This window comes from Prionailurus viverrinus, chromosome D2 (genome assembly GCF_022837055.1).
Source record: "Prionailurus viverrinus isolate Anna chromosome D2, UM_Priviv_1.0, whole genome shotgun sequence".
NCBI classification, from domain to species: Eukaryota; Metazoa; Chordata; class Mammalia; order Carnivora; family Felidae; genus Prionailurus; species Prionailurus viverrinus.
Window position 1 is genome coordinate 48,482,174 of NC_062571.1, and position 15,174 is coordinate 48,497,347.

The 15,174-nt window shown below is 37.5% G+C and overlaps 1 protein-coding gene across 5 annotated transcripts in view; it reads left to right on the forward strand.

Annotated features, from left to right (window-relative positions):
• The window catches only part of ZFAND4 (zinc finger AN1-type containing 4), a 90,718-nt gene extending 75,846 nt beyond the window's left edge, over positions 1–14,872 (forward strand). For 3 of the 5 annotated variants that reach the window (XM_047825896.1, XM_047825900.1, XM_047825895.1), the window contains 4 exons: positions 5,051–6,226; positions 6,965–7,019; positions 12,393–12,510; positions 13,967–14,872. In XM_047825896.1, the coding sequence (XP_047681852.1) occupies positions 5,051–6,226; positions 6,965–7,019; positions 12,393–12,510; positions 13,967–14,102 (1,485 nt within the window). In that variant the 3' untranslated portion in view covers positions 14,103–14,872. Of the gene's footprint in view, positions 1–5,050; positions 6,227–6,942; positions 7,020–12,392; positions 12,515–13,966 lie in introns of those variants that run through there. The other 2 variants (XM_047825897.1, XM_047825899.1) reach the window with 2 other exon arrangements.
• The last annotated feature ends 302 nt before the right edge of the window (positions 14,873–15,174 follow it).

The window sequence follows — 15,174 nt, forward strand, 5'->3', positions numbered from 1 at the left end:
GTATATATATATACCTACCATATCTTCTTTATCCATTTATCTGTTGATGGACATTTGGGCTCTTTCCATACTTTGACTATTGTCGGTAGTGTGGCTATAAACATTGGGGTGCATGTGCCCCTTCAAATCAGCATTTTTGTATCCTTTGGATAAATACCTAGTAGGCCAGTTGCTAGGTTGTAGGGTAGTTCTATTTTTAATTTTTTGAGGAATCTTCATATTATTTTCCAGAGTGGCTGCACCAGTTTGCATTCCCATCAGCAGTGCAAAAGAGTTCCTCTTTCTTCACATCCTCGCCAACATTTGTTGCCTGAGTTGTTAACTTTTAGCCATTCTGAAAGGTGTGAGGTGGTATCTCATTGTGGTTTGATTTGTAGTTCCCTGATGATGAGTGATGTTGAGCATCTTTTCATGTGTAGTTAGTTAGGTTTATTCTTAGGTATCTTCTTGGTTTTGGTACAGTTGTAAATGGGATTGATTTCTCGATTTCTTTTTCTGCTTCTTTGTTATTGGTGTATAGAAATGCTACAGATTTCTGCATGTTGATTTTATATCCTGCAACATTGCTGAATATTTACCTTTTCAGTTGCTCTTTATTCTTTCCTGCAATTACATGCTTCCTTCAAGGATTATTTTCCTTCTGAATCATTTCTTTTAGTACTTCTTTTCATTTAGTAAAGGTTTCTAACAGTGGATTCTCTCAGCGTTTGTCTGAATACTTATTTTACCTTTTGTGTTTTGAAAAATGTTCAGCCTTTCAGAAATGTGGTAAGAGCAGCACAGCAGACCTGCATAGGCACTTTAGCTTGACCCATCAATTAACATTTTTTCACATTTGCTTTCTCCCTATTTTTTCACCATTCCGTTTGGGAATTAGTTGCAGATACCATTTCCCCCTAAATACTTCATTCTGCATATATCTCTGCAGAACAAGGGTCTTCTCCTACATAACCACAATACAGTTACCATACACATGATTTATCTTTGATATACATTCTGTCATCTATATTCTAATTTCTCTTTGTCCCAGTGGAATATCTTCAGTTTAAATTTGTCTGATTGTTTCATCATGATTGGATGCAGGTTAAACATTGTTGGCAGGAATATTACTTATATGATGCATTCTTCTCAGTGCAAAACATCAGGAGGCACATGCCAGTTTGCAGTAATTTTACTTTTTTTAAAGAAAATTTGCAATTTTAGTTGATATTCCCCTTTTATCCAAGAGTTGTTTAATAGCATTCAGAAAAATTCCTGGTGAGAGAAGCTTTTTGCTTTGTCGTTGTTTTTGATTTCTGGTTTTATTGAAATTAAAAACAATGATTTTATGGAAATCAGATAATGTTGCTTATATTTCTACTTAATAAAACCTGATTATTTGTGATCTAATATCACTCTGCATGAATATTCCATGTATACTTCAGAAGATGATTCATTCTCTATCATCAGGGTAAAAGCTTGATAGATAACTATAAGATTGACCTTATTGGTCAGTTGTTTGGATTCCCCATTTCCTTTGTTTTGGTTAGCTTAATGTTTCTTTGATAAAAATAATGATACCTGAAAGTCCATTATTGGTGGACATTGGTGTATTTCCTTTTTCATCTTCCATAGTGTTTTGCTTTTTTTTTTTTTTTTTTTAATTTTTTTTTCAACCTTTATTTATTTTTGGGGGGGGGGACAGAGAGAGACAGAGCATGAACGAGGGAGGGGCAGAGAGAGAGGGAGACACAGAGTCGGAAACAGGCTCCAGGCTCCGAGCCATCAGCCCAGAGCCTGACGCGGGGCTCGAACTCACAGACCGCAAGATCGTGACCTGGCTGAAGTCGGACGCTTAACCGACTGCGCCACCCAGGCGCCCCTTAATGTTTATTTTTGAGTGAGAGAGAAAAAGAGACAGAGTACAAGTGGGGGAGGGGCAGAGAGCAAGAGAGAGAGAGACAGACAGACAAATAGAAAGACAGAATCGAAGCAGGCTCCAGGCTCCAACCTGTCAGCACAGAGCCCAATGCAGAGCTTGAACTCAACGACCTCGAGATCATGACCTGAGCAGAATTTGGACGCTTAACCGACTGAGCCACCCAGGCGCCCCTACACGGTTACATTTTAATTATACTGCTTACTGCAGCTGTTATAAAGTGTTCCATCCCTTTCAGCTTAAATTTTCCTTGCCAGATATCAGGCCCATAACCCTTGATAACTTACTGTCTTCATTTACTTGGTATACCTTTTCCCATGTCTTTTAGAATTCACTTTTAGGCACACTTTTTTTTTTTCTCCAAGTAATCTTTACCCTCATTGTGGGATTCGAACTCACAACCTCAAGATTAAGAGCTTACCCTCGTTAGATGTAGAGATTACATAAAAATAAAATCTTTAAAAATTTTAAAAATCAAAGTTAACTTTTATTTTTTTTTTAATTTTTTTTAACGTTTATTTATTTTTTTTTGAGACAGAGAGAGACAGAGCATGAACGGGGGAGGGTCAGAGAGAGGGAGACACAGAGTCTGAAACAGGCTCCAGGCTCTGAGCTGTCAGCACAGAGCCCAACACGTGGCTCGAACTCACGGACTGCGAAATCATGACCTGAGGCGAAGTCGGCCGCTTAACCAACTGAGCCACCCAGGCGCCCCAAAGTTAACTTTTAAATTACTTTTTGGTATATCTTTTATATACATTATAGAGTTGGCTTTTTGCTTTGTGAACCAGTTTGAAATTTAAAAAAGTAGGTAACTTAATCACATTTATATTTAGCAGTATGACTTTCATATATGGTCTCAAATGTCTTATTTTGATATATTTACAGTATTCTAATGGTCTCTTTTCTTTTGTGTATGTATGGATGTGTGTGTGTATGAGTGTGTACTTTTTGGTACTTCAGAAGCCTTTTGTTCTATTGTTTAACTTTATTAAAAAAATTTTTTTTAATGTTTATTTATTTTTTTTTTTTTGAGGGAGAGAGAGACAGAGACAGAGCATGGGCAGGGAAGGGGCAGGGGCAGAGACAGAGGGAAACACAGAATCCAAAGCAGGCTCCAGGCTCTGAGCTGTTAGCACAGAGCCCAATGCGGAGCTTGAACTCAACGAACTCTGAGATCATGACCTGGGCCAAAGTCAGACACTTAACCAACTGAGCCACCCAGGTGCCCCATCTATTGTTTAACTTTAGATTAATATTTATTATCATGTCCTTTATCTGCTTTTTCCTTACTTAACCTTCTACTCTTTTATTTTCCATTTTTGAGAGATATCTTTTGACTCTTACTTATTATAATCAATGAACTTATTTGCTTTCTTTTTTTTTAAATTTTTTTTTAACGTTTATTTTTGAGACAGAGAGAGACAGAGCATGAACGGGGGAGGGTCAGAGAGAGAGAGAGAGAGAGAGAGAGAGAGGGAGACACAGAATCTGAAACAGGCTCCAGGCTGTGAGCTGTCAGCACAGAGCCCGACGCAGGGCTCGAACTCACGGGCCATGAGATCATGACCTGAGCCGAAGTCGGCCGCTTAACCGACTGAGCCACCCAGGGGCCCCTTATTTTGCTTTCTTTATCTCTCCATTAACTTTTTTTTTAATTGAAATATAGTTGACACACAATGTTACATTAGTTTCAGGTGTATGGCATAGTGATTGCACAGCTCTGTATATTCTGCTGTTATGCTCACCACAAGTGCAGCTACCATCTGTCACCCCAGAACGCTATTGACTGTATTCCCTATGCTGTACCTTTTATCCTCATGACTTAGTCATTCTGGAAACCTGTATCTCCCAGTCCTCTTCATCCCCTTTTGCCTATCCCCCTACCTCTCTCCCTCTGGCAAATGCCAGTTTGGTCTCTAAATTTATGGATCTGTTTCTGCTTTTTCTGTTAGTTTTATTTTTTAAATTCCATATGTAAGTAAATCATGTTGTATTTCACTTTTTCTGACTTAGTTTACTTAGCATGATACCTCAAAGTCTATGTGTATTGTCACAAATGACAAGATTTTATTCTTTTTATGCCTGAGTAATATTCCATTATACATACATCGCACATCTTCTTTATCCATTTATCTATTGATGGGCATTTAGGTTGCTTCTTTATCCTTCCATTTTTAAGTTTATCCATAACATCATAAATTGTTGTGATACTTTTATTAAAACTTACTATATTGAGGACCCCTAGACCACTCTACAGTTTGATGATTTGGTAGGAAGACTCACAGGACCAGCATATAGTTGGATTCATGGATAAGATTTATTATGGCAAGAGGGTACAAAGTAAAATCATCAAAGGGGAAAGGCTTATGGCTCAAGTCCAGAGAAAACCAAGCACAAGCTTCCCAGAATCCCGTTCCCAGTGGAGTCTCATAGGACATGCTTTATCCCTCTGTCAATGAGCTCTGTCAGTACATATGGAATATTATTATCTGCCAGGGAAGGTTATTAGAGAGTCTGTGCCCAGGGGTTTTATTTGGGGCAGTTCATGTAGGCACCCTCTGTCTAGCATGTACCAGAAGGCCAGACACCCAGAAGGAAAGCCAGTGTTTAGCATAAACCATAGTGCTTGCACAAACAAGTTAGGCACCTTTTCTGTTAGGGTGGTGGGAACCCTCTTGAAATACAAGTTCCCAGAAGCTAGCCAAGGGCCATCCTGGAAGGCAGGCCTTTTCAAGGATAACAGTGTAGGCCTGTTAACTCTTTTCTGTAGTACCTATGTAGCTGACACTCATCTTACTAGGAAAAATTGTTGGGGCCTAAAATAGGTGAGTAATATCATATCTAGTATACTCAGTGAATTTTCTTCTCAGCAAAACTCTGGAAAATAATCAGTAGTGAGGAAGATAAATAAAATTATTTTTAATATTTTCAGAAAATTATACTCCGTGGAGGAAGAGAGCAAAATTCATCTCAGTTTTAAACTTCAGATTTTAATCTTTTAAGACGTTTTAGATTGAGGTAATCAAAATGCCAGTGCTGCAGTAAATAACATTTTCCTCCTTCATTAATTTTTGTTAATGGGTAGACAAAAATGACTGTAAGGAATTATATATTCACTCTTTTTTTTAGCCTAAGAAAGCTGTCAAGGTAAAACCTCGTCCACCTATAGCTCCTCGACCTTCTGGTAGTTCCACAGCAGCTGCTCGCCACAGATTGTTAAGGGTTCTCCCCCACATTGGGCAGTCTTGTTTACCTCCTGCTGGGAATGCATGTCTACCTGAAACTTCCAGCAATGCCGTTTCAAGTTTGGCAACTGTGCCCCCCACTGATAGACCCATATCATCTATTGCTAGCAATTTTCTTAAGGAAGAGGATAACTGGGAGATGAACGCACTGTCTCATTCCAATGGTAGCATCAAACTACCACCTCAGATACCCCATACCGAGTTGGAAAATGACAAGGAGCTTGCTGATTCTGTTCTCCATCTTGGATCATTCCTGCCTAGGCGGACGAAACACTTTTCAGGAAATTTGTCATCCAATAAAGAGGATGACACTACCTTATTTCCAACGTCAGAAGAATGTGTAACTGAAGAATCACTTCCACCTGAAGTGGGTTCATTTGCTTTATTTACAGAAGGAAACACCGATGAACAGAGCATTGGCTTAGAAGGCACACAGAAGGTAAATCCAGAGTTCTTACTCTGTAATGATGATAAAGGGTTGAAAGCTGCAGAACAGCATCTTAAACATGTTGCAAGAATATTGAGCAGTGAATCAGTAGAAACTACAGTTCTCGACCACCATGAATTAAGTCCTCACAAGAATAGACTCTTGTCACCTCTTCGCTGTTCTACACCAATGTCACTCCATAATTCTCTGGTGAAACCACAGAGACAGTCCAAATGTTTTGAGTCTGGGAATCTCCAGTCTTCTGCTTCACAAAATGTGCTTCGGTCGCTAGATGTTCGAAATATAACTGATTCTTCTTTCTCTAGGACTACTCGCTTTCGTGCTGTTAAAGTTGATTCACCTGGGAAAAGAGCTGATATTATTTCTAAAGTTGAGGCATGGGATATCACAGAAATGGCAAACAAGGCTTCCAAAGAGCCTGTTGGTTGTGTAAATAATATAGGTTTTCTTGCTTCGCTGGCCCGGAGTGCAAGCAGAGATAGCTTACAGAGCATGCGTGGGGCAGGCAGGATTCGGACCTCTGGAATGGGGCTGTCTACAAGTCTCCAGCATTCTCAGGAAGAAAGCTTTAGGAAAAATTCTCCCCTGTTAGAACCTACAGATTTTTTTCTAGTAAGTATTTGTTTGCAATATGTTCTACTAGTTAACCTTGTAGTTATTCATCATATTACATGTTTGTTTTTTGTTTACTTAAGGGAGGAGACCGAAGGTTGAATTCTTTTTATAAAAGTTTCTCTTAAAATGTTAATCTAGTCGGTAGAAAATCTTTTTGATAGTTGAATTTTAAATAAGGTGTTAGCCCTAAATTGAGAATTGTAATTTGAAAAATAATTTTGTGTCAACAATTTATCATCTATTTTTAACACTAAATATTTTTAAAAGATTTTAATGTTTATTTATTTTGAGAGAGAGAGAGAGAGAGAGAGAGAGAGAGAGAGACTAAGCATAAGTGGGGGAGAGGCAAAGGGAGAGAGACACAGAATCTAAAACAGGCTTCACGCTCTGAGCTGTCAGCACAGAGCCCGACGTGGGGCTTGGACTCACAAACTGTGAGATCATAACCTGAGCCGAAGTTGGACAGTTAACTGACTGAGCCACCCAGGTGCCCCTAACGCTAAATATTTTTAATTGTTTCCATATAAGAACTTTTATTTACACCATCAAATTTTCTTCTCTTAAAGAAAAATACGTACAGTATTGCTGCATGTGAGAATCAGATGCCAAATTAATTTAATTAAATGAAAGCCCAACAGCATTTCCATAATAAAATACAAGTATTTCATGTTTAGTGATCTTTTCTTCTGTTCTCCATTAACTTACCTCTGTAGATGTTTTGTGTTTTGATTATAGTCTGCCCGTGGCATTGGAATGAATGGAAATAACACAGCAGCAGGGAAAAGAGTAGGTAAGCTACAGATAATTGTGAAAATATAAGCCTAACAATCACTTCATTATGCATACTGTTTTTTTCAGAGAGAAATAAGAGGAAGGTTCTTTGTGGTATGTATGGAGTAAACTCTCCCTAAACTTTATTCCACTGAGGAAAATGGCTATTAGAACTGACTGTAGAACATACTTGAAGAATAAAACAAAAATTGAAATTGAGGTCTCTGTTGCCTGGGGAAAGATATAGTCTAAGTGAAAAGACAGGAAGGATGAAGAATTAATGTGTAATTCCACAACCCTCTGTCACTGGCCACTCTAGAGCCATGCTGGGCTGCTGGTTGGGTTTCGAAAAAGTATCCTAGAGAGGTGTTTCTTGACATCATAATCCAATATGAAGGAGAGTAGGAAGAGCTCCTTTTGATGAACTGATTATTTCTGGGTAAAAGAAAAAGACGGTCCTTGAATCAGCCCTTTCCAAAGCACAGTAGCAGAAGTAGCTACAACATTGGCACTCCTTTCTGCCAATAACACCTTAAAGGTGCACTGGCCAGTCCTAATCTCCAAGGAAGCCATTATGATCATCATCTTTTGAGATTTTAGACTCAGACTAGGGGTGGGAGCTCATTACCAAAGATGTACCACCTTTCTAGCCTCAGGGTTCTAAAGGATACTTTATATGAAAGTATATAAAACTGATGTCACAACCAATGTAATATATATTATGGTTGTCACATGAGTTTTATGCCTTTAAAGAGTACTTAGGGTTTATTTTTCACTTCTACATAAGGCCCAGAGTTTTAAAGTCTTAATATATCCATGTTTTTTCAATATTAAAGTGTTATTATATCCATGTTTTTTCAATTTTTTAATTGTGGTAAAATATACATAACATAAAATTTACCGTCTTAACCATTTTTAAGTGTATAACTCAATGCCATTATATAAAACATTCACATTGTTGGGCAACCATCACCACCATCCATCTCCAGAATTCTTTTTATCTTGAAAACTTGTACCCATTAATCACTAAGTCCTCATCCCCCCACCCACTCACCCCAGCCTCTAGCAGCCATGATTCTATTTTCTGTCTAATTCTAATTCCTTGAAGTACCTCATATAAGTGGAATCATACAGCATTTGTTTTTTTGTGTGTACCTTACTTCACTTAGCATTGTGTCCCCAAGGTGCATCCATATTGTAGCACCTTGGGGACATGCTGTCAGAGTTTCCATACTTTTTAAGACTGAATAATATTTCATTGTATGTATATACAGCAGTTTGCTTATCCATGTATCTGTGGATGGAGACTTGTGTTGCTTCCACATTTCAGCTCTTGTGAATACTGCTGTTATGAACATGGGTGCCCCAATATCTCTTTGAGACCCTGCTTTTAATTTTTTCGAGTATATACTCAGAAGTGGAATTGCTGGCTCACATGTTTATTCAATTTTTAATTTTTTGAGTAACTGCCATACAGTTTTCCATAGTGGCTGCACTATTTTACATTACCACCAACAGTGTATTAGGTTTCCAGTTTCTCCATATTCTTACCAACACTTGTTATCTTCTGTTTTGCTTGTTTGTTTGTTTGTTTTTGATAATTGACATCCCAATAGGTATGAGGTAGTATCTCACTGTGGTTTTGGTTTGCATTTCCCTGATGATTAGTGATGTTGAGGATATTTTTATGTGCTTAGCCATTTGTACATCTTCTTCGGAGAAATGTCTGTTCAAATATGTTGCCCATTTTTAAGTTGGGTTGTTTCATTTTTTGTTGCTGAGTTTTAGGTGTTCTCATTCTGGATACTGGTCTCTTTATCAGATATGTGATTGGCAAATATTTTCTTCTAAATTTTTCTCCCTTTTTTATTCTACTGATAGTGTCTTTTGATGCACAATAGTTTTTAATTTTCATGCAGTCCATGTTGTTGGTGTTTTCCTTTGTTGCCTGTGCCTGTGGTATTGTTTCCAATAAATCATTGCCAAGTCCAATTTCATGAAGTTTTCCTCCTATATTTTACTCTAAGAGTTTTATATATGTCTTCCAGGAAGGTCTTTGATACATTTTGAATTAATTTTCTAATTTATATATTTTTGTATATATGGTGTAATATAAGGGTCCAACTTTATTCTTTTTCATGTATATATCCAGTTTTCCCAGTGCCATTCGTTATGTGTATATCCAGTTTTCCCAGTGCCATTCGTTAAAAAGACTGTCCTTTCCCCATTGTCTTGGGTATCCTTGTCAAAAATCATTTCATCCTGTATGTGAGGGTTTATTTCTGGGTTCTTTATTGCCTGTCTTTATGCCAATACCACACACTATAATTTATCTACTTTTAACTCTAATTTGAGCTTCTGTGCTTTTTCATTTCTCTTCTCACTCTTCCTCTGAAATAGTTGATGCTTTGGTCACCAAAGATATCCACAATTTCAATCCAGTGGATGCTTCTGTATCCTCACCTTGTTTGATTCTTGTGGGCCTCCTTCTTGAAATAGTTTCTTTTCCTTTGTTTCTCTCTGTTTCATTTCTTTCTTCTTCTTCTTCTTCTTCTTCTTCTTCTTCTTCTTCTTCTTCTTTTATTCTGGGCTATCATATTGCTGTAGAGTTTTGTTTTTGTTTCATTTTGTTAAACCTGATTTTCTTTTTCTTTACGTGTTTCACCAGCCCTCTGCTTGTCCCCAGGTATACATTCTTTTGGTTAATTTCATTTAAGTCAAGCCATCAACTACTGCCTGCAGTGATGATTACCCAAACAAGGGCCATGTAACTTGCTGCCATTTCCTTTCAGTAATAACTGTATCATTCTGAATGTCCTTGAAGAGTCCATGAGAGTTTTGGTATACATTTTATTTAATTAATTTGTTAAATTCTTCCACTGGTTTTCTTTGCTTTTTACTATAGGGTCTCCCTTGGAAATCTTACCCATCCTCATAGATCCAGTTATCATTTTTAGACATATGATTACCAAATTTTAGACATATGATTTTAGACATATGATTGCACCTGGAAATTAAATAGAGGTTGAAATAGAGTATTTTATTTTATTTTATTTTATTTTATTTTATTTTATTTATTTTTAAATTTATTTATTTGAGTTCAAGTTAGTTAACACACAGTGTAGTATTGGTTTCTGGAGTAGAACCCAGTGATTCAAACTTACGTATAACACCCAGTCCTCATCCCAACAAGTGCCCTCCTTAATGCACATCACCCATTTAGCATTTTTAGAAGCAATTGCACCTGTGAATGGGTCTAGTGCTTCATTCAGAGTGGGTATGATGTGGTAAGTGACAGAAAACAACTCTGGAAAGTTGGAAAGGTATCATATTGGACATACAAACCCTGAATGCCAGTCTGAAGAATAGTAGCAAACCTATATATTAGTGATGGGTCCTGACTTGGAGTAGGTAACTAATAAATGGTTTTCTCCAGTAGGTAGAAGCACGTATAGAAACTATTCTTGTAGGAGAAGACTGCAGTTGTGTGTCTGTGCCAACTCGTACTGTGTCTTGTGTTTCTGCACATTCAAAAAGAGTTCTTGAATGAAAAAAGTTTGGGAAACATTGAGTTAAGCAGTTCCAAGGAAAGAAAAAAGGAAAATATGACTACACTGAACTAATTAAATAACTATCATTAGATTATTCCATTGAGGAAGAATATCCTAAACCTGAATTTCGAAGATAATTACAATCAGATGAGCTTCCAGAAGATATCTGGTATTATATGCCTTTCCTCTGTGACCTGTGCAAATGCTTATTTTCGTTTTTTAAGAAGTGGAAAGTACCCCATCACCTTTGTTCTTGATAACTCTTAAGCGCACTTGAAGAAGAAAGTGCTAATTGAGTTGGTGCCAGGGCACCACTGGGAATCATTCACTTAGTTGTTTTCAATTTTGTTTCTACCATTAGGAGTCATTCAGTTAGTTTCCAATTTGAGGCAAGATCTAGGAAATGGGAAGGTATTTCAGACTGGTAATAAAGCTGACTTAGTTACTGGGTTTGTATATCCAGCATCCTTTCTGGGTGGCAAAAGGCATAGCACCAATTCATTGTAATTCCAATTTTTTGAACCCTTGAAGGATCTTCAAAGACTTTTAGCTGCCATATAAACATTAAGCCGAGGTCTCTCAAACCTTTTTTAAATAGTGGAGAATAGGCAACAGTACCACCTAGACCCAGCATTTTTCTTCTCATTCCTTCCCCTTGTTCTGTTTTCTTTGTTTGCCTTTTGCTTCTTGGCCTTTTAGTGCCACCAAGCACCATGTGCTGGTACTGTTATTATAACAACTGTGGATGGTGACTTTGAGCCTCTCTGCTTGAGTCAGGTTTGTTGGAATTTTGCTCAGTTGTAAGAGAATTTCACCTAGTAGTTAAAGAAATGGATTTAATTATTCTTATGTAATAACAGATATGCTGTTTTTTAAACATAAAATCATTACAGTAGTACAAAATTCAGTAACTATTTTTTGGAAAGGTAGTACTGTGAAATTGAGCAGTGCACCATGTTAGTCACTATTGATAATATGGTATTTTATATAATTACAACATTTAAAATTTTCAGGATGCTTTTTACATGTGAGAACTGAATTGACCTTAAAACACTTAGAAACACAAGGGAGAAAACCACGTTATGTTATCTTAAAAATGGGGGTTCCTAGGTAGCTCAGTTGGTTAAGCATCCGATTTCATCTCAGGTCATGATCTCATGGTTCGTGGGTTTGAGTCCCGCGTCGGGCTCTGTGCTGACAACTCTAGAGCCTGGAACCTGCTTCAGATCCTGTGTTTCCCTGTCTCTCTGCTCTTCCCCACTTGTGCTCTGTCTCTCTCTGTCTCTCAAAAATGAATAAATGTTAAAAAAAATTTTTTTAATGAACAAATTGAAGTTTTGAAAGAATAAATAACTTGCCTGTGGTTTGACAACTGTAATTTCAATGATGTAATCAGGACTAAAAGACCAGTTTCTTGATACTCTGGTGCTCCTTCTTGGCGTAAAAGAATAGGGTGTTTGTATTACATATACATTGTTTCTCAGAGGCCTCATAAGAATGATTTTGAACCAGACTTTTTCTTAATTCTCTGTCAAGGTTTGGTGTACTTTACAATTACTGATTGCCCTTAGAAATAATCAGAAAAATACTGGTGTGTACAGAAGCCCTAAAAATATAAGTCTCAGTCAGTAGAAACCCACCTCATCTTTAAAAATGTAACAGTTCTACTGTATCCTTACTTGTAGATTTTGTAGATAATTTTGGATATAAATATAGCACAAATTAATTTTTTATGGCCAAGAAATTTGTTGTGATGGGGTTGTGTTTTGTGTTTTGCTTAATACTATTTCACATTTAACATTTTCTGCCTGTAGTAATCAAGGTGTCCTTTCATTAATCAGGAGAATGTACTCATCACCTCCCACCCGTGAAAGCCCCAATCCAAACAAAGAAGAAAGCAGCAAAGCATTGTTTTCTCTGTGGAAAGAAAACTGGACTGGCTACTAGCTACGAGTGCAGGCAGGTTGGCTGACTGGAAAAGCTGAGATGCTTTTTTTGTGGTGACCCAGCCTGGGGATACAATATAAAACCTTCTTTAAATTGGCTATTCGTTGGGGCGCCTGGGTGGCGCAGTCGGTTAAGCGTCCGACTTCAGCCAGGTCATGATCTCGCGGTCCGTGAGTTCGAGCCCCGCGTCGGGCTCTGGGCTGATGGCTCGGGGCCTGGAGCCTGTTTCCGATTCTGTGTCTCCCTCTCTCTCTGCCCCTCCCCCGTTCATGCTCTGTCTCTCTCTGTCCCCAAAATAAATAAAAACAACGTTGAAAAAAAAAATTAAAAAAAAAATTGGCTATTCGTAACATCATTAAGATGATGTTCAGATGGTAGCCCTTATTTGAGCTCCTAAGTGGCTGAAGTAAGGACGAAGTAGACAGCTCATGAGTTTATAAATCATGAGATCCTCTCCTGCCCTCCAAGTTGGGAGATTTAAACCAGTGGCAGAGTGTACTTTGTCTTATGATAGATATGCGTGGTTTTTGTTTGAATGCAACTTGGAAGAATCCCTCCTCCAAGGTTCTTTTTTATTTTTTTATTTAAAAAAAAATTTTTTTTTCAACGTTTATTTATTTTTGGGACAGAGAGACAGAGCACGAACGGGGGAGGGGCAGAGAGAGAGGGAGACACAGAATCGGAAACAGGCTCCAGGCTCTGAGCCATCGATGCGGGGCTCGAACTCACGGACCGCGAGATCATGACCTGGCTGAAGTCGGACGCTTAACCGACTGCGCCACCCAGGCGCCCCGGTTCTTTTTTAAATTGAACAAAAAAAGGACTGAATTTAAAGTAAATGTACTATTAATTTTAATGATTATATGGTACAGTTTTATTTCAAAACAGAGGAATAATCTATTCACAAAAAGTAATGAATTTTCTCATAATTATTTCTTTCATTAGCATTGATTAATATCAATAAATCACTCTGGGGATGGTGTCTGCCCTTAGTTTGAGTCCAGGCATTAAAAACAACTGCTGCTTTTTAGAGTGCATTCTGTTCAGATAGAAACAGTTCATCTTGTTGCGAAAAACATTGTAAAAATCCTTTTATGACATAGTTAAGTTTTACATAATTTTCTTTTGAGACCGAATTTCTTAGAAATTCAGTTCTCCCAGGTTTACTAGATACAAGAGAAATGGTAGACATATTTATCAGCTTTTACAATTTTACCATTTCATAAAAATCTATATCCTGTTTCATTTCATAATAGATCCTTTATTTTAAACTCTCATATTCATGGACAGTTAATTCTCTTTGGGGGGCACTTGTGCTAGTTTATGAGTGTAAGGGAAATGTCAGTGCTGAAAATTGCTAAAGAGAACCACAGGGCTCCTGTTGGATACTGGAAGTCAAGCTCTCATCTCCCAAGGAGATGAGCCTCTCTAAAATGTGACTATTCACATGAACTTTTTTGTGCTTTAGATGTGGAAACAACTTCTGTGCATCTCATCGTTATGCAGAAACTCACGGCTGCACCTATGATTACAAGAGTGCAGGGAGGAGATACTTACAGGAGGCAAATCCTGTGGTTAACGCACCCAAACTTCCAAAAATCTAGCTCTTGCTCTGCACCTGGGAATTGTATTACAGTGACAGAAGAAATACTGTTCAGACTGCATCATATCTGTTCGACTCCAAAAGATTTGCCAAATGAAAAAAGCATACGGTGCTCACTGTTGGAGAAAGAATGCTACTATATTTGACATCTTTATTCTTTGGTCAATCAAATGTTTTAAAAGTAGTTTTAAAAACTTTAAACTATAATGATTTAACTTTGTTACTGCATGTCTTGTGTTAAGTATTTTATATTTGACATTGCAATTTTACTAGACAAGTCTTCAAAAGATGCACTTTAGGAAGTTATCACTGACTATGTAAACCAGCTTCCACGGTGTACAGAAATGTGCCGTCACGTAATGGCTCTACTCAAATCCACCACTTTTTTGAGGGGGGTGGTGGGTGGGTGGTGGAGATTTTTTTTTTTTTAATCCCATGTGAAAATTTATTGAATTTACTAACAAGTTCCTTTTATTTCAAACTACTTTTTATAAAAAAGAACATTTCATTTCCCAGTGTAGTTTTAACACACATATTTCTTCCATATTCAGATTGGCATTCAGATATGTATCCATTCATAAAACACATCATGTTAAACATACTATATATTTCTTAAAATATACTTTTTTGAATGGCAGTTCTACAATAGAAGGCGTCTCACTTGTTGCCATTAAATATAGAATCCACCTTTTCACTTTTTGAAAAATGGCTATATTTAAAACAAAATCTCACATTTTGGTTTGTTTTTCTTATATGTTGAGTGCTATTACCAGGAGAAATTCAAATAAATATTCAATTTCATTATGAGTTTGATTATTTGATTATGTACAATACTTTTTTCTTTTATAAAGACTTAAAAAAATGTTTTTTTATGTTTATCTTTGAGAGAAAGAGAGAGCACGAGCAGGGGAGGGGTAGAGAGCAAGGCAGACAGAGAATCTGAAGCAGGCTCCAGGCTCTGAGCTATCAGCACAGAGCCTGACCCAGGGCTTGAACTCATGAGCAGTGAGATCGTGACCCGAGCCGAAGTTGGACACTCAACCAACTGAGCTACCCAGGTGCCCTAAGACTTT